This window comes from Pipistrellus kuhlii, unplaced genomic scaffold (assembly GCF_014108245.1).
Source record: "Pipistrellus kuhlii isolate mPipKuh1 unplaced genomic scaffold, mPipKuh1.p scaffold_m20_p_10, whole genome shotgun sequence".
Classification (NCBI taxonomy): Eukaryota; Metazoa; Chordata; class Mammalia; order Chiroptera; family Vespertilionidae; genus Pipistrellus; species Pipistrellus kuhlii.
The window spans coordinates 13,417,102-13,442,473 of NW_023425405.1; the positions used below are offsets into that span (position 1 = coordinate 13,417,102).

At 36.6% G+C, this 25,372-nt stretch overlaps 1 protein-coding gene across 8 annotated transcripts in view; it reads left to right on the top strand.

Moving 5' to 3' along the window:
• The window catches only part of MKLN1 (muskelin 1), a 303,397-nt gene that overhangs the window by 271,847 nt on the left and 6,178 nt on the right, over positions 1–25,372 (top strand). For 7 of the 8 annotated variants that reach the window (XM_045576813.1, XM_045576809.1, XM_036427159.2 and 4 more), the window contains 5 exons: positions 3,219–3,366; positions 5,296–5,410; positions 7,062–7,201; positions 13,885–13,987; positions 20,592–20,646. In XM_045576813.1, coding sequence (XP_045432769.1) covers positions 3,219–3,366; positions 5,296–5,410; positions 7,062–7,201; positions 13,885–13,987; positions 20,592–20,646 — 561 coding nt within the window. The remainder of the gene's footprint in view (positions 1–3,218; positions 3,367–5,295; positions 5,411–7,061; positions 7,202–13,884; positions 13,988–20,591; positions 20,647–25,372) is intronic. The other variant, XM_036427176.2, reaches the window with a different exon arrangement.

A 25,372-nucleotide genomic window follows, 5' to 3' on the forward strand; every position in this document is an offset into this window, starting at 1 on the left:
GCTCTTACATTTCTTCCCTAGCCCAATATTATTTTAATCCCATCTCTTCGATGACTCCACCCCCACTTAGAGAATTCAAAGTATCTTTCTCCACTGATTTACATTCCACTCAAAAATTTCTATTTCCTCAGTGGGTCCTTATTTAAAGTTAGCAGTTTGCTGTATTAGTTTCTAACTCATAATCTGATATTTGCATTTTAAAAGATTATAGAACAAGGGTCAACAAACTATTTCTATAATAAACCAGATGTAAGGCGTGCCCCCCCAAAAATGTGTACATACTTTGAATGATTATATAGTCAGTACTTAGTAACATACAGTTCATTTTCAAATTTTAAAAGAATCTATAGAAATGGGTTAATTTTTTTGTTAATACCTGTTTTAGAACTGATGACCGTCCTGGTCCAGGCACTGGAGATAGCACAAAGCAATGGAATTACAAACATCAAGAATCATTTCCTTTGGTATTTGTGTGCCCCCAATTCATTGACTTTCAGCTTTGTACTATATATCTTTTATGTATCCCCATAGAAGAAAAGTCTAGTGTATTTTTAGGATAATTTTCTTTGTTCAGAGCCTAGTCTGGCTTTACCCATTATTTTAAATCAGTTAAACCTGAAAAGGAGTGAAAATTGAGTTATCAGCTGTTAAAGTGTGTATATATTTTTGGGGACACCCAAACTGTATTTTGAGTTTTACCAGCCATAGATGTTCTGTTGCAGCTACTCAGCCTTGTTACTATAGGATGAAAATAGCCAGAAATATAATGTAAGTGAATTGATGAGGTCTCATTTGACCCTTATCAGATCAAGCCGTAGTTTGCCAATCCATATTATAGATTTCTTAATTTTAAGGCTCAGTATTAAGATAAAATGGGACAAAGAAGTTTAAGTGTAATAAATTTAGGCAGTTATGTCCTCCACTTCCACCACTAATAAAAAGTTTTCATTGTCACCTGCCCAGTTGTCTCAGGTTAAATCAGGAGGTCACAGTTCTATTCTTGGTGAGGGCACATGCCTGATTGCAGGCTCATCCCCAGTAGGGGGTGTGCAGGAGGCAGGCAGACAGAGATTCTCTCATCATTGATGTATCTCTCTCTCCTTCTACCTCTCTGAAATCAATAAAAATATGTATATTTTTATAAAGTGATTTTTTTTAAGTTTTATCTTTTTTCCAATGTTATTTTAGGAATAGAGGTCAAAATTTTGGCACTTTTGAAAGTTTTCCAAGCCTTATTAAGAAAATATCAGAGTTTACATAAACATTAAGGAATATGCCATGAGGGTCTAGGTTTTTGTTAAGATTAGGTCTGTGCTTGAATGAATATATATATATATATATATATATATATATATATATATATATACACACACATAAATGTACTTGTGTATAGATGTATGGATGTATACAAATTATTGTGTTTTGTGTGTATAATCTTTAAATACACTTACTGTGGAATACATTTAGATGGTCTCTAAAATATTTCAATTTTATTGAATAGCAATGTAAGAGGACATATGAATTTAAGGTAAACTAGGAAAAAATAAATACAGTATGGCTAGCATCTCCTATTCTGAATTGATTGAGATATTTTTCTTTAGTTTGATATTTGTTTAGCTATCTGAGCATATGATAATTGTTTATCTATAAGAAATGTAGTGTTGCCCTGGCTGGCGTGACTCAGTAGTTAGACCATCGACTGAGCACCAGAGGGTCATGAGTTTTATTCCAGTCAAGGGTATATACCTAGGTTGCAGGTTCAATTCTGGGTCCCCTCAGGGTGTGTGAGGGAGGCAACCAATATATGTGTGTTTCTCACATTGATGTTTCTCTCTTTCTTCCTCTCTCTCTCTCCCTGCCATTTCACTCTCTGAAAATCAATGGGAAAATGTCCTTTGGTGAAGATTAACAAAACAAAAAAAGAAAGAAAGCAGTGTTGAAACAATACATTGTTTTAGATACATGGCAATTATGTTTAATATAAAATTATATTTCAACTAATATCCTATATAATAAAGATGTAATATGCAAATGGTTGTTACGCCATGAAGCGTAACGACCAACCGTGTAATGACTGACTGCCTAACAACCAGATCACGGGTCAGCAGGAGGGTGGGGCAGCGAGCTATAAGTGGGCAGCGGAGAACTACAGGAGGGGGCAGGGCAGCAAGGTATGAGGGGGGAGAGGGAGCTATTGGAGGGTGGGGCAGTGGGCAGAAAGCTACTGGTGAGCTACTGGTGTATGGATTTGTGTGCAGGGCTACTAGTTTCCAAATAACATTGATAAGAACAATTTACATTTGCCATATCAACATTTTACAAATTTCTAGGTAATGCAGAATGACCATCATTCATTTAATGGATTTCTTAAAAAAAATAAAACCTTAACTCTAGGAAGTTTGATCTACCATGGAAAATATATTTGGAGCATATCATACACCAACATTATTTTTCTTAGAAATTATGTTATTTCATATTACACCATGACAAATATTTTAAATGCTTCTGACCATATTAAACAAATCTATTCCAGTTTTGTCAAAGTTTGTTTTTCCAGGTCAAGATTTGAATATTTTTATCTCTATTATTAAATTAGAGCTGACCCAGATAATAAATCAGTTCAAATATTGCCCTTTTTCTCAATCAAAATGATTACATTGCATACCTTCTATCTCTTTTTTAGCTCCATTTTGGTAGTTATTATTTATTGATTCTGTCAACAAATAGTTGAAAACTATCGTATGCCAGTCATTAGGAACAAAATCATGAACCAAATAACTTTGGCCCTTAGAGTGAAGAGAAAGCAATATACCATTATTTGTTTATATTTACCTTTTTTTCCTTTACCTGATGATATGTTTGTATTTTTTTATTTTAAAGAGAGAGTAACATCAGTGTGAGAGAGAAATATCAATTGGTTGCCTCTGGTACCTGCTCTAACCATGCCCCATGGGATAGAACCTCCATCCTGGATATGTGCCCTGACCTGGAATCAAAATGCAACCTTTTGGTCTAAACTGTGCTACAACCAAGAGAGCCATTGGCCAGGGCTGTTTATTGTTTAATATAAAAGTTATGTAGTGTGTCAAAAAGTAAGTTGTGATCTTACCCTACTCTGTAGGGTAAGGATGTATTAATCTTTAACATAATAGCACTTATCTGTTATCTAATGAAACACTGTGAACATTGTCATCTTACTGTTTTCTTTCATTTTATAGTTCCAATGACAGGATTCACACAGAGAGCAACCATTGATCCAGAACTGAATGAAATACATGTCTTATCTGGACTCAGCAAGGACAAGGAAAAGAGGGAAGAGAATGTTAGAAATTCATTCTGGATTTATGACATAGTGAGGAATAGTTGGTAAGGATCTCTTGTCTGTACTACAATTCCAATTTAACATTTCTTGAGGTTGTATATTCAAAAGAAGAGGGAACTGGAGGACTTGTGTTAATTTATGATGTCAAAACAGGGCACTTAAGAGAACTTCCATTCAGTAATGGAGTGTAGTGCTCAACAACTAAAGAATTTATTATTTTCGAAATACGACATTTATTTACCATAAAAATGAAAGTGTACTGTAGGGGTTTTTTTTGTGTTTGTTTTTTTTTTTTTAATATATTTTATTGATTTTTTACAGAGAGGAAGAGAGAGGGACAGAGAGTCAGAAACATCGATGAGAGAGAATCATCGATCAGCTGCCTCTTGCACAACCCCTACTGGGGATGTGCCTGCAACCAAGGTACATGCCCTTGACCGGAATCGAACCCGGAACCATTCAGTCCGCAGGCCGATGCTCTATCCACTGATCCAAACCAGTTTGGCTGTACTGTAGTTTTATTGTGAATAGATAAACAGATTTTTAGCTCTTTCAACCTTTATAAAGGCTGTTTGTGTTTCATAACATGAGGTAGATTGTTCTTAAGTGAGGTTTTGATGGACATTAAAAGAACTTAAGAACTCAGTTCTAACAAATCATATTATTTTATGGGAATGACGAGAACTTTAAGATTTGATGTAAGATTTTATTGCTTTCTCTCCACTCTAGAATATAGGCTGTACAAGGGCCAAGTTTATAATTGTCTTGTTGGTAATTAGACATGCAATTAATTTGCTATCTACAATTGTATTAACACTAGAGGCCTGGTGCACAAAATTTGTGCACTCGGGGGGAGGGGTCCCTTAGCCAGGCCTGTGCCCTCATACTCCAGGAGCCCTCAGGGGATGTCTGACTGAGGTCTTAGGCCCTAAGCCAGAGAGTGGGGCTAAGCTGGCAGTCAGATATCCTTAGCACTGCACAGAGGTGGGAGAGGCTTCTGCCACTACTGCTGCGCATTCCAGCTGTGAGCCTAGCTCAGGGCTTCTGGCTGAGTGGTACTCCTGCTATGGGAGCACACTGCCCACCAGGGGGCAGTTCCTGCATTGAGCGTTTGCCCCCTGATGGTCAGTGTGCATCATAGTGACCAGTTTCCCAGATTTGCATATTAGGCTTTTATATAGGGTTAGAGGCCCAGTGCATGAATTTCATGCATGGGGGTTTTCCCTCAACCCAGCCTGCACTCTCCAATTCAGGACCCTTTGGGGGATGTCTGACTGCCGTTTAAACCAGCAGTTGGACATCACTCTCACAATCCTGAATTGCTGGCTCCTAATCGCTCATCTGCCTTCCTGCCTGGTCACCCCCAACTGCCCTCTTCCTGCTGGCCTGGTTGCTCCTAACTGCCTCCTCTCCAGCCTGGTCACCCTTACTGGCCTCCCTGCTGGCCTGATTGCCCCCAAATGCCCGCCCCTGCCAGCCTGCTTGCCCCCAACTGCACTCCCCTCCAGCCTGGTCACCCCTAACTGCTCCCCTTGCAAGCCTGATTGTCCCCAACTGCCCCTGCCCCTGCCCCTACTGGCCTGGTTGCCCTCCACTGCATTCTCCTCACCTGGTCGCCCCCAAATGCTTTCTCCATCCCCTGCTGGACTGATTACCCCAACTGGCCCCCTGCTGACCTGGGTGCCCCCGACTGCCGCCACCACCCGCCCCCCCCCCCCCCCCCCCCCCCGCCAGCCTGTTCATCCCATGCAGCCTGCTGTTCAGTTGTTTGGTCGTCCCTCACTAATCCCCCTGCTGGCCTGGTCACCCTACACAGCTTGCTTGTTCAGTCCTTTGATTGTCCCTCACTAATCCCTCTGCCAGCCTGGTCATAGGCAGCAATCTTGAGGTTGCATTTTACCTCTTTATTATATAGGATTATGTGTATTGCTAATTTTATAGGATAGCATGCCTTAAAAGCAATGTCTTTGCAGGTCTTGTGTCTATAAAAATGATCAAGCTGCAAAGGATAATCCAAGTAAAAGTCTTCAAGAAGAAGAACCCTGTCCAAGATTTGCCCATCAGCTTGTATATGATGAGTTACACAAGGTATCCTAACTTTACATTTCTTTTGAGTAATTTAATTGAGTAATGGAATATTTTAAAAGTTATTTCACAAATTATATGTGCCATTTAATATTTGACCTTAAGGCTAAAGCTAAATTAAGATGCTAAAATTTTTTTTAAAAAAGTTTCTAATTGCTGTTGACTTTCAGTGATTTGACATCTTTTTTTTTAACAGTTTTTAAAAATAAGTCTTTTTATTAATTTTAGAGAGAGAAGAGGGAGAGGGAGAGAGTAACATTGATTGACTGTCTCCTGTACACTCCCTACTGAGGATCGAGCCCAAAACCAGGGCATGTGCCCTAACCTCGAAGCCAACCAACGATCTCTTGATGCTTGGGATGATGTTCAACCAACTAAAGCACACCGGCCAGATTGTCATCTGTCCTTTTTAAAGATATAATTTATTATAATCAACACTTGATTAATTTGATAATCTCCATTATTCATTGCCCTCAAACTATACATTGGATTAGCTTCTTGCTATTGTTAATAAACAAAGTATAACTGAGCAAATTTGGGTATTAAGCCATTTATGAATTCAGCAGCATCTTATCTAGCAAGCAGAGAAATTTTCTGAGGGATTAAGTCTTGCCCTGGTCAGTGTGGCACAGTTGGTTGTACAGTTGGTTTGGAGCATCATCTGGCTCACCAAAAGGTGATGGGTTCAATCCCTGGTCAGGTTATAGGGCATGTTAGGAAGGCAACTGATTGATATTTCTCACATCAATATCTCTCTCTCTTTCTCTCTCTCTCTCCCCCTTCCCCATCCTTCCTATCTTTAAAATCATTTTTAAAAAGCCTTTAAAATTTTTTTTAATTGATTTTTTTTTACAGAGAGGAAGGGATAGGGAGAGAAAGTCTACTGGGGATGTGCCTGTAAACAAGGTACATGCCCTTGACCGGAATCGAACCTGGGACCCTTGAGTCTACAGGCCAATGGTCTATTCACTGAGCCAAACTGGTTAGGGCTAAAAAAAAAACTTTTTAAGATGGAAGTCTTTTATAGAAAAGAGGTTGAGGCAAGTAAGTCATCAGTAAGAGAGAAATGAAAGTTCATGGAGGAAAGTAAAGAGTTCAGGTGACGCTGGCTTCTCACTAGGTGAGCCGTGGAGTTTCAGTTGGCTGGGCTTCTTACTGAACAAAAAGAAAATCTTCCTTCTTCCTGCTGAGGTGGTAAAGCAGTTGCACGTTCTATTTGGGAATGAAAGGGCCTCTCCTCTTGTTGGGGTCTGTAGTTGATGTCTTCCAATATGGAGGTATTGGACTTCCAGTGATAGGTAATTGACTTCTATAGTCTATCCCAACTTCAGTTTTAGTTGAGGTTTTCTTTATTAATTTTTACACTATCATTGCTTTTGTTTCATGTTTCCATTGTCAGTGTAATTGTGGTAACAGGATTTATTTTAATATGAAATGTAATTTAGGAAGTAGTCATAGTAATTTAAAAAGTAAAGTGGAAACTAGAGAAAAATCAAGAGAAGCAATAATATTTTGATTTTTTTTAATATTAGTAAGGCTAAGAAAGGTATCAGTTACACACTACTAGCAAAATGAAGAAGTTTTACTCTCACTTAATATAGTTTCTTAAGTATGCACATCTTTTTAAAAGTCTGGTTTGTTTTGTTTATTACAGGTTCATTATTTATTTGGTGGGAATCCAGGAAAATCTTGCTCCCCAAAAATGAGATTAGATGACTTCTGGTCACTGAAGTTGTGTAGGCCTTCAAAAGATTACTTACTGAGGCATTGCAAGTACCTCATAAGAAAACACAGGTATAAAAATAATTCACGGAAAACTTTTATTTAACTTTGTCAGCTATTGTTATTATTGCCTAAGCTTTGGAGATGTGCCTTTGACTTTGGAAAGTTAGTAACATAAAAATATAAACAACACTGAAGGTCATGGCTTTTGTAGGTGCCCTGTTATTCTAATTTTGATTTCTTCTTTCAAAGCAAGACAAAAAGTGAAAATAAATATTGATGCTAAACTTTTAAAATATAGAGCAAGGAAATTCTGCAACTGTTAAAAGAATGGAAAAAGTTTCTGTGAAGGTGATAAACAACATCAAGTAACTTAAGGCCTAACTACTACAAATTACATCAGTTCTAGATTATTGACATATACCTGACTTGTTGATAAGTCAGGCATATGTTAACTGTGAATGTGATGATATAGTTTATTAATATGTTTATAATTTGATGTTTCAGGATACAACTTTAAATAGAATTAGTTTTATGTCATTACCTTCGCTAATTAATTGTAAAGTCATGTAATTAAACATTTTTATGTATGTCTCTTGAGTCATGTTTGCTTTTTAAAAAGACCCAGCAGGTGTTAAGCTACTAAAAAAAATGTAGAAAAGTATATCTGTCCTTTTGGTTACTGATAGTGTTAGATGATAAATATTTATAGTTTGGAAGGAGAAGTTAACCTTTAATGACGATAATAGCTATCATTTATTGAACAATTTTTGTGTGCTAGATCTTGTATGTTATTCTCACAATAGCCAATGGAGGAAGAACTGTTACTATCACTTTTTTATAAAAAAAAGAAATAATGGGAAAACTTTTAAATGGGTTATATAACTCATCTAAGGTCACTCAACCATAAGTGACAGATATAATTTGATCCTGAGTATTCTGATTCCAGAATTCTCCATTTCATCACCACCACCACCACCACTCACACGTATAGAGGCTCATACTAGTGTGTATACACACATATGTTTATTATATAATATGTTTTATATAAAATATATTGATAAATACATGAAAATCTGTGTAGATATAAATTAGATTATTCCTTTATCATATATTTACTTATTGTTGCTTTTCACAAGTTATACTTGAAAGATAAATTAATAACAGAAGCTAGTTCTGTTTCTTTGGCATTACTGTGAATAATTAGTATATTTTCTATAGAATCTACAGGAGAAAGGGTCTGAATCTTCACATTGTCTGGATGGCAAGAATAAATTCTGTTTTATTAACAAGATTTAAGCTTGAGGTACCTTTGCTAATGTTTACATTGCTAAATTTTATTCTTTAGTACTTTACTTAATGTACCTAGATACTTAATATTAAACTTTGTTTTTATAAGGATATGGGGAAATTATAGAGCTCTTTTTCTACCTAAATATAACAACTGGTCATTGGAATGTTAGAGTGAGCTTTTTAAAAAAAATTTCCTGACCAAAAATTCATTAGAGATTAAAGGAAATTGTTTAATGCTGCATGTAAAGAATTGGAACTCACAGATACCTTCCTCTGGCTTTTAATTGTAAAAGTATTGCATGGGTAATAATAAAGAAGAAAATGAGTCTTCTCTCCCTACCAAAAAAATTGAATCACTTATTATCCCTCCATTCAGGAGTAATATTTTAGTGTATATCCTTCTAACTATGTGTACACACTTGTTTTGAATCTGATTTCTTTCAGTGAATGATGTATTATAAACATTACCATGTTAATAAATATAAGTACAAATCATAATTGTTATGGCTGCATAACATTCTACTTTATGTAATTCATTTCACCTCCTTTTATAGAATATTCTCAATTTATTTGCTATAGTTAATATTACTGTAGTTAAATTATATTATTGTTAATATTATATATGTCTATATGCACCTCTATCTAAAATTTCTGTAGGATGGTGGTAGAATTGGGAAATTATCATTTGCCATCCTTCCCACAGCCCAGCCATCCTCAAAAGTATTATTTTTTATCTTTGGAAGTTGTTTTTCTCCTTTAGAAATATATCAGTGGGCATGTGAAATGACAGTTTTGGAATCTGAAATATTATGTATTAGGGCATGCTTTAAGTTTTAAGTACAATCATCATTGCTAGTAACTTAATTCTAGTAAAGTTGTAGAGTGAGAAGTGAAAGTGGATGAAAAAATAAAAGAATAATCAGTAACAAATCACTTAGACTCTTAAATATATGATGAAAGAGTCTTACAAATGTTGTACGAAACTAAGTCATTAAATAAAATGACTGAAATTGAAAGGCAGTAAGTTTGTGTGGTTGGGCAACATTGGAAATTTCTACTATGGGAAAGAAAGTGTGCCAGCTTATTTCAGAACTTCAAAAAAGTTCTTAAGGGGAATATAAGAGTATTTTATATAGATTATTCATTTATATGTTATTTTCAGTAGAGTAATAATAGCATAAAAATATGGACCATAGTACTCTTCTGATCTTGATTACTATTTGCCTCTAGTTCCAATATAGCTAATAGCTATATTGGAAAAACATTATACCTGGATCTTGGATTGATATTCAAGCTTTCTAATTTAATCTTTCTGGAGATTACTTTGCTCATGTGTAAAATGGTGAAAGCAACCATCTAAGGGTTTTTATAAACATCAGTAAAACTATTCATATAAGAAATATTTATTGAACAACTTCACTGTGCTAGATATTGTCTTAGGTTCTGTGGATATGTCAGTGAAGAATATAAAAATTTTTATCCTCAAGTTTTCTTCTTAATGAAAGAGGTTAACAATAAGCTTAATAAGGAATTTATATGTTAGATAGTAAGTCTTAATGAAAAAAAACTCAATCAGGTTAAGAACTATTTTTGTACTGGTGAGGGAGCTGGGGATGTAATTTTTAAATAAGAATATTAGGTTGACCTCACTGCAAAGAAGACATTTGAGTAGAGACCTAAAGAAGATGAGAGTGGATCATATAGATATTTGAGAGGGAAAGTGTTCCAGATAGGTTATAGACAAGGCTCTGAGGTTAAAAATATGCCTGGATTATTTGAGAAATAAATTGAGGAGAACGGTGTGGTAGAAGTGGAGTAAGAGAAGTGATTATGGTAGGAGACAAGAGAGATTAAAAAAAAAAGGGGGGGGTGTTGGATTGGATTGTGAAGGTCCTTTGTCTTTTACTCTTAGTAAAAGAGTAGCATTGAAAGGTTTTACGTTGAGGAATGACACATTCAGATTTAGCTTTTATTTAAAACAATTCTGGATTTTCTTCCAGAAGAACTGGGTAAAAGGTCATGGCTATTTTCACTTGGGGGGAATTCTTCAGAAACAGCAAGTTAATGTAGTTCAGTTTGTGCACTTTAAGTTCTGGAGATCATCTGTTGTTAGCATTTGGGGGAAAGGTGTTGGCTGTATTACATGAGTGAGTCATCAGTAAGGAAAAGGAGCTTGCTCTGGAAGAGTGAGAAAAGTAGAGGGATGTTAGGGCATTATCTGAGGATCACCACTGTTTGAGGGAAGGCAGAGGAAAGGATACTCCATAAAAGAGATCCAGAAAGTACAGTAAGATTCCGGATAAACTTTGAAGGTTGCAACAACTGAATTTTTTGATGAATTGGATATGAGTATGAGAAAAAGAATAGTTAAGGATGACTGCTAGGGCACCTTAAAAATTTTGTCTACTAAATTGAACTGACAATAAAAGACCCAAATTAGACATTTGAGAAAAACACTCTTTTTTTTCTACCACCTTTTAAAATGACTTATAGTTTTGAGGGGCTTATTACCTTGGGGACAGAATAGATAGAAGTTGATTTCTGAGTTGAACATGAAAATTACCTTTTAATTCAAATCTCAAATTAGATACCAGATCTTTCATTATATAAAAGTTTACCCTGTACTGCTGTGTTGCCTTATTTATTTTTGTTGTTCTTTTGGGAAATAACTATTTTTCTTTTTCAATAAAATATAAATTTGGAGGGAGAGAAGTTTATTGTATGCCAAGAAAGTGTCTCCTGGTTCTTAATGATACCATGTAATATAGCAAATAAAGTACAGTTTATGTATATAATGTTCAAGTTTCCAAAATTGTTTATGAATTGGGGCATAGAAAGGGGCAAAAGAAAATAAATTTAATAGGATTAATTCCTGTTCCTTTTACAGGACAGAATTGTTGGCTGAAATATAATTCTAGCCTGCAAACACAAATCCAGTGATAAATTTTTGCAAGCTAAATAAAAGCTTGGAAAAGGACGAGAGAAAACATAACTTCCAGGAAAATTGATCTCTTTACTGGATTTAATAGGATGGTAGGTGTGTTTTGGTTAGGTTATTTCAGGTTGCAAAGGAGAAAGACATGCTTAAAATAAATTCACTGAAAGAGAATTTATTATGAGAATTAAGGCAGTTTCTTAGCATTTGAACACTGAGGCATATGGAGAATTGTTTAGGATACTGGACCAATTCTACAATAGTAGCTAGCAGCTAAGTAAAGTAGTGTTTCTCATAACTGAGCCTCTTTCTGCTTCTTTCTCCCTGCTTCTGTTCTACTGATTACTGCTGATTCTGCTTTCCCTCAACCTCCTGGCTTCAATAGATATTATAGTTGGATGGATGGATGGATGGATGGATGGATGGATGGATGGATGGATGGATGGATGGATGGATGGATAGATTAGATGATAGATAGATAGATAGATAGATAGATAGATAGATAACTATTCGCCTCTTTGGCTTCAGTTGATAAGTAGGTATTATAGATAAGGAGGGAGAAAGGAAAGGGGGAGAGAGGGAGGGAAGGAATCTATTATGTCTTCTGTTAACTACCTTTTGTGTTTTGTCTGCCTTTTATAAAGTATTTTGTGTATCTCACATTCTGATTCTCTGAGCGAGAGTTATCTTCTTAGAGAGGGTTCCCTAGAGAGAGTATCCCTATTGGGAATAATTCATTCTGCCAGGCCACTTTTTAAACTGCTCATTAAGCTTGAGATGATTGCTTTTGGCTCAGGCGCCAAAATTCTTGTCTAACTTGTGGGCAAGATGGTAGAGTAACATGATATTTGGGTAAGGAACTCTGCTCTGAGGTTCGTAAGGCTGGCTGACAGTCATGGTATTGTCTGGTATGAGAGTACTGTACTATATTGATAGTTTTTGCCCCTGCCTGAAATACAGGTAACCCTATCACTGAGGTTAGCTCAAATGACAGGAAATTATTGAAGCCATCAGTCTGAACACCATTGTGAATAGCTTATTTTCATTTTCCAAATGAAATTAAATGTCTTCTTTTCTTTCTCTCCAAACATTTGAAAAGTATACAAATTTATTATAAATAAATCCATATATAGTTGTGCTATAACAAAAGGACATTATCTTATTTAATGATACCATGTAATATAGCAAATAAAGTACAGTTTATATATATGTATAATGTTCAAGTTTCCAAAATTGTTTATAAATTGGGGCATAGAAAGGGGCAAAAGAAAAGAAATTTAATAGGGTTAATTCCTGTTCCTTTTACAGGGCAGTATTGTTGGCTGAAATATAATTCATAAATAGATAGTCCCAAAAAGTTTTCAACCTTGGAATCAGATAGTCCTGTGTTAGATTCTGCTTCTGCCACTTACTACCTCTTATCTTGGCCAAATTCATTCTCAGGTCTCAGTTTCTCATCTATTTGTGTTTTGTTTTGTTTTTAATGATGATAATACTTATTGTCATTATAGAGTTACTAGAGGACTTGTGCATGAATTCGTGCATATTGAAAGGAATTTAATTAGAAGGTGGTCAGAGGGGTGGGATTAGGTTAGACAAGCCAGACACACCCTGGAATCAACCTCCCACCATCCCTCCCCTGCCGGCTGCACCTGGGACAGCACCAGGACTTGAAGGGCATCTGCAGAGTGAGCAGAGTCCCTCTGGTGGGTGGGGTCCCTCAGCCTGGCCTGCGGGGATTGGGACGAAATCAGCATTCCAACAGCCCCAGTTGGGTCCAGAGTGCAAGAGGGCACTCTGCAAAGTTGCTGTTGCTCAGCAGCTCCTGCATTGAGTGTGTGCCCCCTAGTGGTCAGTGCGCATCACAGCTACTGGCCGGTCGACCGGTTGCTTAGGCTTTTATATATATATATTATTGTGAGGATAAACAAGATGATATATGCTTAATACAGTGTTTAGCACATGACAAAGGCTTGATAAGTTGCAGTTTGTTGGTATTGTTATTACTAAGGCATGGAAATAATTTCATTAAAATGATCTAACCCAGGTGAATGATACTTCATTAAAATAAATTACTCATTTGTAAAGTACCTGTTAAGCACCTCCATTTGGGGGGGCCAGGGGGAGTGGTGGGGGTTGGAAGGATATTACACAAATCTAATAATTTTTATTTTATCTCTACTTGTTTTTTATGAAACCTACTTGGCTTTTCCCCCCCAGTTTATGTAAACTATTTGAGATATTTACTATATTTTAGAGTTGATTTTATCTTAGCTTATAGTTTTGAGAGGAGGGTGGAAGTGCTCTCACACAGACAGTCTCTAGGAGCACAGCTGCCTGTGCCCACCTGTCCCATTACATCTCAGGGACTCCACGTCTGCACTGTCTATGTGGAAGTCTCATTTCCCAAATGCAGGGGTTTTAGATATCCACATAACTCCTCATATACAGTGTCCCAGCACTGAAAGACATTCCTAATGTTTTCTTAAAACTCCAGACAGTTATTATTCTTTTTTATATTTTCTAGGTTTGAAGAAAAGGCCCAAATGGATCCTCTTAGTGCTCTGAAATATTTACAAAATGATCTTTATATAACTGTGGATCATTCAGACCCAGAAGAGACAAAAGAGGTAAAGGTGGTAATAAACTTTAGAAATTGAGCTTTAAAGAAAAGTTTTTCCAACTTATATTTGCTGATTTTGCTCTTAGATGTTTAAAGGAAACTATTTTGGTTCTAATATTAAAAATGACAGCAGATGAAATAAAAATTAAATAGGCTTATTTTCATGTGATGTAACATTCAAGTCATGCACAAAACCCTTGATCCATTTAGAACGTGATTGTTAGGTATAAAGTTTTAATATAGATACTAGTTTTATGTATTGGGAAGAAAATAGAAATTTTACTCCCATTGCCCCATGCTTTTTTTACTCAGGGATTTTATAATGGTTCATTATGAACTTTTCTGTTGATACTACAAAAACTGCTTAAAGAAAGAAAACTCCCCTTTTCTGTAGGGAGAAGGTGAAAAGAGGTTAATGGGAGTAGAATCCTTCCTGCCTTGATAGTTAAGCACATGTTGTATCAGGATAGTTTGACTGTAACTACTAACTTCACTTGTCAGTGGTAATGAGTAGCAGATCATTGCTTTTTAGGGTTTTTGTTTGTTTGTTTGTTTGTTTTGGGGTGTTTTTTTTTGTGTAATCTAACATGGATGGAAGTGAAAGATCTAATATTATTTTTATGAATATACCTGCAACAAGTTTCATGGTTTTATAGCCTGTTTTCCTACTAACTTCTGAGATTCTTTTTGTCATATTTTTCTTTTGATGACTGTCTTTATTCATAGTTCATCTAGAAACATCCATTTCATCTTCACTCACAGAATTGGTACTAATTATATGTAGTTCTATCCCTTACAGCTGTTTCCCTGTTAGCTGATGCTTTGCTTTGGCTTTGTAACAACATCAAGCATTGCTTTTCTCTATTCAGCATAGGTTTCAGATTTAATATCGAATCACTTTCCGGTACCAGGTTCATTGTACTTTTAAGCAGTAGAGCCTGTCTGTCCTTGGCAACAAAACAAAGACATACTCTTTCATAGTTGCCTACTGTGAAAATAATTCCTATTTCTCTTACTCAGTATTGGCTACAATTCTTCACTTGATGGAGAATCATCAGTACACACTTTAGGGGGTTCTTCTCAAAGGAAGACAATTAATTGTCTTTCTTTGAGTCTTCAGTCAATTCATGATACTATGTTTTCTCCATAGTTTAAAATGGCTAAAATATGGAAACATTAATTTTTCTCTAAGTTTTTAAAAAGCAAACCAAAACAAAATATTGCCAAGCAAATAATTTCAGCTGCAAGTAGGCCAAAGAAAACAGACAGTTTGTTCTTAATGCTAAGCTCTTGGGAAAACCAGGACAGGGAGTTATCTCAGATTCAAACAGAGCAATTTTTAAAAATTTGGTAGTGGATTTCACTCTGTCTCCTTTAATAGTCTCAAATTATGATTTTGTATGACACAGACTTCCATTCTATTTCTTAAAAGTTTTATCTATCAAGAGTTGTTTAGGCTGAAACCAGTTTGGCTCAGTATTAGAGCGTCGGTCTGCGGACTGAAAAGTTCCAGGTTTGATTCCAGTCAGGGGCATGTACATTGGTTGCGGGCACATCCCGGGTAGGGAGTGTGCAAGAGGCAGCTGGTCGATGTTTCTCTCTCATCGACGTTTCTAGCTCTCTATCTCTCTCCCTTCCTCTCTATAAAAAAATCAATAAAATATATTTTTTTAAAAAGTTGTTTAGCCCTAGTAGAAGTTAGTTAAAATGATGTTGTGCATGTGTGTTCAGCATTCGAATCACTTCAGAAACTTTTTCAAAACAATACCCTTACCCTAAGATTACTCCTCTGTCTGATCCTATGTAACAGAAATCCAAGAACATCCTGACATTGATTTTTGTAAGATTATTATTTTTTTATTTTTACTGATTTCAGAGAGGAAAGAAGAGGGAGAGATAGAAACATCTCTGATGAGAGAGAACCACTGATCAGCTGCTTTCTGCACGCCCCTCACTGGGGATAGAGCCCACAACGCAGGCATGTATCCTTGACCAGAATCTAACCCGGGACCCTTCGGTTCATAGGCTGACGTTCTATCCACTGAGCCAAACCAGCGAGGACGATTTTTTTTTAATGTGTGAATGGATTTTGTTTTGGAGAAAGAAATCTCTTGATGTTCCAGTATATACACTTACAGATTTTTAGTAAGCTATATATATCTACATTTTCCTTTTAAGAAATCATTCCATTTATCAAGAAAGGCCTTAATGCTATCCAGTGCTTTCTGTATGTAGTAGTTTATTTTTGTTCTCTATGTATAGTTTATAAATTTTTACACAGCAACTAAAAGTGGTTTTTAGAATTTTCTTTTGGAGGGGTGATCATCATGTTATTGGGGAAATAGTGGTGGGCTACCATTATATACCAAATAATGGTTCTTTGCTTTTGTCCAGTCTCCAGAATATGGGCTCTAAATTAGTGATAAGCTTCTAGTAAACATGAAAATTACATCCCTGCCCCCAAGGAAAGACCCAAGAAGATGATGTGTAAATCAATTCCATCATTCAGAGGATTCTATAATAGAGAAAGAAAAAACAAAAGAAAAGCAAGTTTTAACTAGTATTGCACATTATTAAAAAAAAAAAAAAAAAAAAAAAAAAAAAAAAAAAAAGTCTGCTGAGCTTCCAGAGTACTGGTGTCATTAATTTAACAGGTGTGTGTTGAGTCCCTTCAGTATGCCAGGCATTCTTCTAGGCACAAGAGGAATAAAAAGGTAAAGGGAGATCAGAATACAAAGGGGTAAGAAATGGGCAGTTGCTGTATTAAATAGGATGATTATAATAGACCTCATTTAGAAACGAGGTTTTCACAAAGACTTGAAGGATATGAGGAAGTGATCTAAGAAAATAATTTGGTGAAGGGAGGAATAGAACCTAAGGCTGAGTGCATTCTGGCTTTGTTTAGGTCTTATAGGGGTGTCGAACTCAATCAGAGAAGGGGCCAAAATCTAAAATCCAGCCTAAATCGCAGGCCGAATGGTTTACTGAACAGTCATAAACTGTCATTGTGATGGAAACGCAGCGGAGTGCAGTGATGACAGCGCGGTGCGGGCCACATTGCAAGGCCTGACGGGACGGATTTGGCCCGCAGGCCTTGTGTTTGACACATGTGGAGGAGAACAGCAAGGAGGCGGTTGTGGCTTGAGTGGTTAGAGATGAGGTCAGAGAGCTAAGAGCAGGGATTGGAGATTGTGAATAATTTAGTAAGCCATTGCTGGAACTTTGGTTTTTACTCTGAATGAATAAAGAGCTAGTTCAGAATATTGTGTAGTGGAGTGATATAATCTGCTCTATATTTTAGATCACTTTATTGTATTGAGGATTCTGACAGAGAGACTCATGGGGGAAATTGTAGAAATTTAAGCAAGTGATTATTGTAGCTCAGACTCAAGTAGTAGTCATAGAAATAGAAGTGAAGTAGATCAGATTCTCAATATATTTAAAGATAGAATTAACAATTTTATGATGGATTGAACATAGGGTTTGAAATAAATGACTCCGAAGTTTTTTTTATCTGAGTGAATGGAGTTATTATCTACCAAATGAAAATGCACTGGGTAGATCTGGTTTGTGGTGGTGGGTGGGGACTCCTGACTGAGATTGGGAATTTAATAATTTTATTAAAATAAAATTAACAGTTTGAAATGTCTGTGAAACAGTCAACTTGAGATGTTGAAGTGGTAGTTAGATATTCAAGTCTGAATTTGGAGGACAGGTCTGGATTTACTCAGATTGCGTATCACTTGGTACCCTAGACTCGTAATTTAATAACATTATTTAAATGCCAGGGCTTCCCCTCTATGCTTCCATATGTAGAGCCAATAAACCTTAGATGTTAGAAAAGGGAATTAACCCTCAAAATAAGAAGAAGATAGGAAATTAGTGAAATAGGAACAAATAATAGAAAAGATTTAAAGGTGAAAGGTTGGCTCTTTGAAAAGGTGAATAAAAATAGGTAAACCCCTGGGAAGACAGAAAAAAAAAGTGAAAACAAATTATCAACATCACAAATAAAAAGAGGAAATCATTACAGACCCTACACATTAAAAGGTAATAGAGAACGTTGTTAATAACTTTGTCAACAAGTTGATGAAATGGACAGATTCCTTAAAAGACAACTTATCAAAGCAGATAGAGATTGAATTTGTAATTGAAAACTGACTAATAATGAAAACTCTGCACCTCATTGGCTGTATTGTTCAAGTCTATCAACAATATAAATTAAAAAAAAAAAAACATTTCTACACACAGACTCTCAGAGACCAGAAGAAGACAGTATACTTTCTAAATTCTTTAATGAAGCAGTTTAACTCTAATATAAAAACACAATAAAGAACCCTGGCCAGTGTGGTTCAGTGGCTAGAACATCTCTCTCACATGATGTTTCACTTTTTCTCTCACATTCTCCTTCCATTGAATGAGGATTAAAAAACAAACGAGGATATTACAAGTAAAGAAAATCACAGACCAATACCTCTCGTGAATACAGAATCAAAATTCTTAATAAAATTTTAGCTATTTGAATCCAGCAATATATTAAAAAAGTTTAATGCACAATGACCAAGTAGGGGCTTATCCTAGGACACAGTTTGGTTTCACATTTGAATGTCAGCCATTCATCACGTTGACAGAATAAAGGAAGAAAACCATAGATCATCTTGATAAGTCAAGAAAGGGGTACTTGACAAAATTAAAAACCAATTCATGATAAAAATTCTTAGCACTAGAAATAAAAACTTTTCTAAGTCTCATAAAGGGCATCTATGAAAAACGTGTCAATAGATATCCTCTTTTACCATGCAAGAAAAAGAAATAAACAGCATGTAGATTAGAAAGGAAGAAGTGAAATTGTATGCACTTGTAGTGATATTTTGTGTACATAGAAAAGCCCTTGCAGTCTGCAAAACAATATACTAAGTGAATTTAGCAAGGTTACAGAATGCAAGGCCTATAGAGGGAAAAGCAATTATTTAATATTTCTTAGCAATGAACAATTATTATAGAAGAGGAAATTTTAAAACCTGTTTATATTAATATCAAAAATAATTAAACATGTAGTTATAAGTCTTTTGTAAGAAGTTAAATAAGACCTAAACTGGAAAGACATATCACCTTTATGGGTTGAAAGACTAAAAATTGTTAAGATGCTCATTCTCCCCCTATTGGTTTTTAATTTAATGTGGACCCTATAAACAAGCCTGCAGCCAGCAAGTTTGGATTTTGTCATTGTTAAAATCAACAAATTCTAAAATTTATTTGGAAATTCAACAAGGTCCTGCACTAGCCAAAACAATGTTGGGGGAAAAAACACAATGTTGGAGATCTCATACTACTTGATTTCAGAACTCTATATTATGGTAGACAGATCAGTAGAACAGACTAGAGTACACAAATAGACCCACATCAATTGAATTGATTTTTATTTATTTTTTATCAGGGTGCCAAATCCATTAGGAAAAGGAAAGTCTTTTTAACAGATGTGCTGATATTTCAACCCCATCTTATATTTTATATAAAAATTTAAATTAAGATGGAATATAAAACCCCAAACAATAAAACTTTCATGAAGAGTCTTCACCAGTTTGGTTCAGTGGTTAGAGCGCTGGCCTGTGGACTGAAGGGTTCTTGGTTCGATTCTGGTCAAGAACACATGCCTGGGTTGTGAGCTGGATGCCCAGTGAGGGCCGTGCAGGAGGCAGCCAGTCAGTGATTCTTATCATTGATGTTTCTATCTCTCTCCCTCTCTCTTCCTCTCTGAAATTAATAATATATATATAATAATAAAACTTCAAGAAGAAAATAGATTATCTTCACAACCTCGGGATAGATCAAAGATTTCTTGGACATGACATAAAGCCATTAATCATAAAAGAAAATTGGATAAATGGACTTCAACAAAATTAAAATCTCAAAAACATTATTAAAAACTGGGCAATCCCCAGACTAAATATTTGTAGTAGATATCTCTGACAGACGATTGATACCCAGCATATATAAAGAACTGTATATAGGGTGGGCAAAAATAGGTTTACAGTCGTGAGTATGTGAACCATAGAGTTTATTCTTATTTATTTTATATTATTTGTATTGCAGCTGTAATTCATAACAATGTAATTGTACATGGGCATGGAATACCAGTCTAACTTGTAATTTAGGAATGGCCTGAGCATAATAAGCATGCTTCTTTTCCTCAGAGTTTGATTTACACCGCAGTGTTTTAATTAGCATGTACTTATTTTTGAAATGAGAATGTATATGTACTAAGAATTAATAGTTGTCCAGGACACCAATCTATCCATATGTAATAGACTATTTCACACGGGAGAAAGTAATTTTCTATTTTATTTCAGTTGACCAGTTATTTGTTAATAAATACGTATCTTAATAAAATTTTCAAATTCCAGGACTTGGTTCAGTATTTTGGAAAGTAATGAGCAATCCAGTAGAAAAGTCAGCATATTCTTTTATCTAAATGTGATGTTCTTCTTGCCACTTTTTGGTAAATAGACTTAAATGCAGAGGCATACAGTGGCTAATTAATAGTCATAGTAATTATAGAAATTATTTTTCTTGATGTGTTTTGCTAATTTGCTTTTATTTTTCTTTTATAGTTTCAGCTCCTTGCTTCAGCTCTGTTCAAATCTGGTTCAGATTTTACAGCTCTAGGTAAGTATTCCCATGTAGTTTATTCACCCAGGTACCCTAGCATTTGGGAGGTTGGAGTTGGGTGTTGGTTTTTTTTTAAATGAAACATCAGAGGAAATGTTCATCTAGGCAGTGGAACAAGTTTCAAGGTAGAATGCAAAATTTCTGATAACTTACTACAAAGTTATTATCAAGTCACCAGTTCATAAATCAGTTTGCTTTTCCTGTTCCACCAATTGCTTCCTTATTATGCAAACAGGTGACAATTGAAGCATGATCAAAATAAACTAATTTGTATAGCATTGTTTTGGAATACAGATTCTGTTATTGATGTACTTACTATGAGATAACACTTGTTAGTTGAACGATTTTTTCCTCTCAGTTTGTTTTTTGTGGTGGTGTGTGGTGTCAACAGAATGGTGATGGGGTATGGTGATAGGACAGACAATGAAATAAATCTTTTGGGAGCAGAGAAAATAAATTATCTTTTTCCTGAAAATTGGAATTTTTGTATGGTGGCATCTTGATTGTTCAAGACAAATTCTACTTGAAACTCAAGTGTTTCTTTTTTAAAAATTTATTTTAGAGTGAGAGAAAAGGAGAGAGAAACAGCGATTTGTCGTTCCACTTATTTATACATTCATTGGTTGATTCTTGTATTTGCTCTAACTAGGGATTGAACCTGCAACCTTAGTGTATCGGGACTATGCTCTAACCAACTTAGCTACCCGGCCAGGGCAAAACTCAGTATGTCTTAAAGAAACCAAGACTGATGAATCTTAAACATCCATCTTCATTTAAGAGTACTCTCATGTAATATTAATGAGTTATTAAAGTAAAGTAGACGGTAGTAAAGTGGGGAATTTGTAACAATTCCAGAACCCAGAGCTTTAAGTCAGGTGAATTTTCAAAGATCTCTGCCTGCCTGATTACCCCTTACTTCCCTCTCCTGCCTGCCTGATCTTGCCCCCAACTGCCCTCCCCTGCAGGCCTATCTTACCCCCAACTGCCCTCCTCTGCTGGCCAATTTGGTTCTGATTGGTCGGTTTCTATGCCAGTCAGTATCAAAAGCTCTGCCTCCTAGGCAGCCATTGGCTCCTTGCAATTCACCCAGATTTGGTTCTGATTGGTCAGTTTCTATGTCAGTCAGCATCTCTGGGCCTATCTCTGGTCCTGATCATAGAGGCAGGGTTGATCAGCAGCTGAACTGCTGACCTCTGGGGGGGGAGGGGGGGAGAGTTTGAAAGAGAGAGAGGGTTTGCTGCTGGCAACAGAGAGAGAGAAGTAGGGTCTGATCAACCTGTTTCTCTATCTGTGCCTTGCTAGCAGCCGCTGCCACTGCTGATCAGCCCCTCCTCTCTCTCTTTCCATGAGCTCAGCAGTTCAGCCCTCTTGCCTTCTGCGTGCTCAGCCTGGTGAATGGTCAATCCTCCTGGTCATTGTGGATGTGACGGACCCAGGGTTTTTATATATTAGGATGTTAGGCTGTTGTCAGCAGATATTTTACTTTTAGCTTAACTCCTTTTTCTGTCTCTGCCCTGTTCACTGCCAGCTAATATATTTAGTCAGAACAGTTTGTTTTACTTGGATTTCAAACAAACCTCAAATGCTCTGTGAACAATACAAATACAATGGAAAAAATGCAAAAAGAAAATTCCTGTGGAGTTTTGTTTCCTACTTTGTCTAAAGGGAGGCAATATAATTTAGTAGTTAAGAATCTAATTAAAAAATAAGAGATGAGAACATAGTATAGTGGTTCAGAGGTAGAATCTAGGTTTAGATATCAGCTCTGTCACTTGCTAATTTTAAAAGTGACCTTGATCAAGTCATCCTCTTAATAATTAATTTATTCATCTATAAAATGGAGATAATGAGAGTACTTACCTTAATGTTGTTGAGAGAACTAAGTGAAATAATTATAGAAAACAGCAAAATAGAATACTTCGTAAGTGCTCAATTTAGGGTACTGTTATTAACTTCCTTAAAAATATAATCTTTGGCCCGGGCAGTGTGGCTCAGTGGTTGAAGATCTAACAGTTTGATTCCTGGTAAGGGCACATGCCCAGGTTGTGGGCTTGATCAGTAGGGGACATACAGGAGACAGCTGGTGAATGAGTCTCATCATTGATAATTTTATCTCTCCCATTCTCCCTTTCTCTCTGATATCAATAAAAATATATTTAAATTTTTTTATTTATATGTATAATCTTTGTGTCATTGTGAATTTGAATGAGGAGCAAATTCACATGGCATGCTAATTTTAATAAGGAGAAATCTGATATATTGAAGACAAAAAATACTTTGCATAAAAATTTATGAACAAAAGTATCTTTTATAGGTTACATGCCTACTTAGAGTTCCTGGTTCTTGTCCTCATTCATTTTCTGTCTGATTGTTTTGCTTTTACTCCACAGAGAATTGAAATCAAATGGGTTATTTCATGTATAGATTATATATATATATATATATATATATATATATATATATATATACACACACACATATTTATTTATATATATCTTTAATGATAAATAAACCAAATATTTTATTTCCTAAATCTTATAAGAAGAAATTTGCCTCAGCCTAACTTCTGATTCCCTTCAGAATTAATCTAGTTTATCTTAATTTCTTAGAATTAAAAAAAGTATTTGTTAATGTTACAATATATATAATTTAAAGAATTAGAAAGATAATGATTTATAAGTAAGTAGCTGCCATTATCTTAGTTTTAAAAAATTACTTCAGGGAAGAATAACCTCTAGGGATCTTTAGTTTAGAGGTTCTGGTGGCTGTGGGCACTTTTTAGCTTTAACTCAGACATTTTGCTAATTTTAAGAGCAATGTCTTCTTTCCAGAAAGTATGCTTTGTATCAGTTAAGTGTGTTTTCAACAATGTATATGGCATATAGGAGAAATCTAGTCTATAGAACATATTGCCTTTTTGGTCTTCATACCTCTTTTTATAACTTTTACAGTCCAAATATAATGTATAAGTATGAATTCAGATAAGTATTTAAAACATTTTATACAGTAAGTAGATAGTGCTTTTTGGCACTAACATTTGCCAGTAAGGTGCCTTATTAGTTTCACAGAATTTGCTATGTCCTTTTAGCCCACAAAATTTAGATTTCAGCAAGGTACTATCTTCAACCTCTTGTCTGTAGCTCACATGTTTACAGATGCTTGTTATATAATAACTAGAGTCCCAGTGCACAAAATCTGTGCACGTGTGTGTGTGTGTGTGTGTGTGTGTGTCTCCACCCAGCTTGCGTGCGTGCTTGCATGTGTGTGTGTGTGTGTGTGTGTGTGTGTGTGTGTGTGTGTGTGTCTTGGCCCAGCCTGCGCCCTCTCACAGTCTGAAACCCCTCTCTCGCAGTCTGGGACCCCTCGCTCCTTACCGGCTGCCTGCTTGTTCCTTACCACTCAGCACACTGCAGTGGAAGCAGTTGAGGCTCCTGCCACCACCGCTGTACTCACCAGCTATGAGCCTGGCTTCTGGCTGAACTGCGCTCCTCCTGTGGGTGCGCACTGACCATGAGGGGACAGCTCCTACATTGAGCGTCTGCCCCCTGGTGGTCAGTGCACATCACAGTGACCAGTCATTCTGCCATAATGGTTGCTTAGGCTTATATAGAATAGAGGCCTGGTGCACAAAAATTCATGCACTCGGGGAGAGAGGGGTTGTCTCTCAGCCCAGCCTGCACCCTCTCACAATCCAGAACCCCTTGGGTAGGGTCCCCTAGGCCTGGCCTAAGATCAGGGCCTATTCGGGCTTTCCTTCCCCTGACTGCAAACAGCTGGCCACACCCTCGCTGCTGCCACTGCTTGCCATCTGTGCAGTGCTGACCCCCTCCCCGTTCACCTTCCTCTATGACAGGCGTGGTGTGTGACTTGGCTGGCCTGGGCCTCCCTCTGTGGGATGATCGCTGGCTACCCGCACACCTGCCATAGCGTCGCCAGCTGGTGGCCTGGGCCTCCCTCTTTCCTTTTTTTAAGTAAGAGTAATGTTTACTGAGTGATACAGAGCTGAGTACTATGAGGGTTTACCAAGATGGAAATGCACTGCACCCCGCCCTACTACCCCCAAATCCAGAGACTACAGTACTTAGAAGTTACACACAATGGCCATAACTGCTGAATATCTGTTTGTAACAAACCATAGCATATTTAAACTATCACATCAAGTGATTATAGAAATCCTCTTATATATTACTTGTATAAAATCTTATTTTTATAAAAAAATTTTTTTTAAAAGAAAGTATAAAAAACACGTACAGTTGAAAGCCCTGCCAGGACAGCCAGTCTGTAAACATTCAGTCTGTAAACATTCATGTGCTTTGGAAGGGCACCCATGCCTCATGCCCACAGCAACTCCAGGAGGCCAGCGAGGGTGCTGGACCACGGTGGTTGGGTATAGCAGGGCCTGGCACTGTGACCACCTCCAGCCTTGCACCAGGAGCAGGGTCAGGGTTGGGGGCAGGCAGATTGCATTTCACTCTGAGTTTTTTACTCCGCCTAATTTTGGTTGCAACTCATGGCTTTTCCTCATTGCGTGGAGGTCCTTTGGGTGGGTGCCCTGTTGGAGAAGCTGGAGAAGTGCCCACAGCTGCCTGATTGGGCATCTCTTCAGCCCAGAACCTCTGTTCTGCCTCCTGCAAGCCTATCCCAGGCAGAACAGCCCATCCTCAAGACTACTTTGGTCTCAGCGCTTGGTCCTGGGTTTCATCAGCTTGGGTTTCTTCCCCTG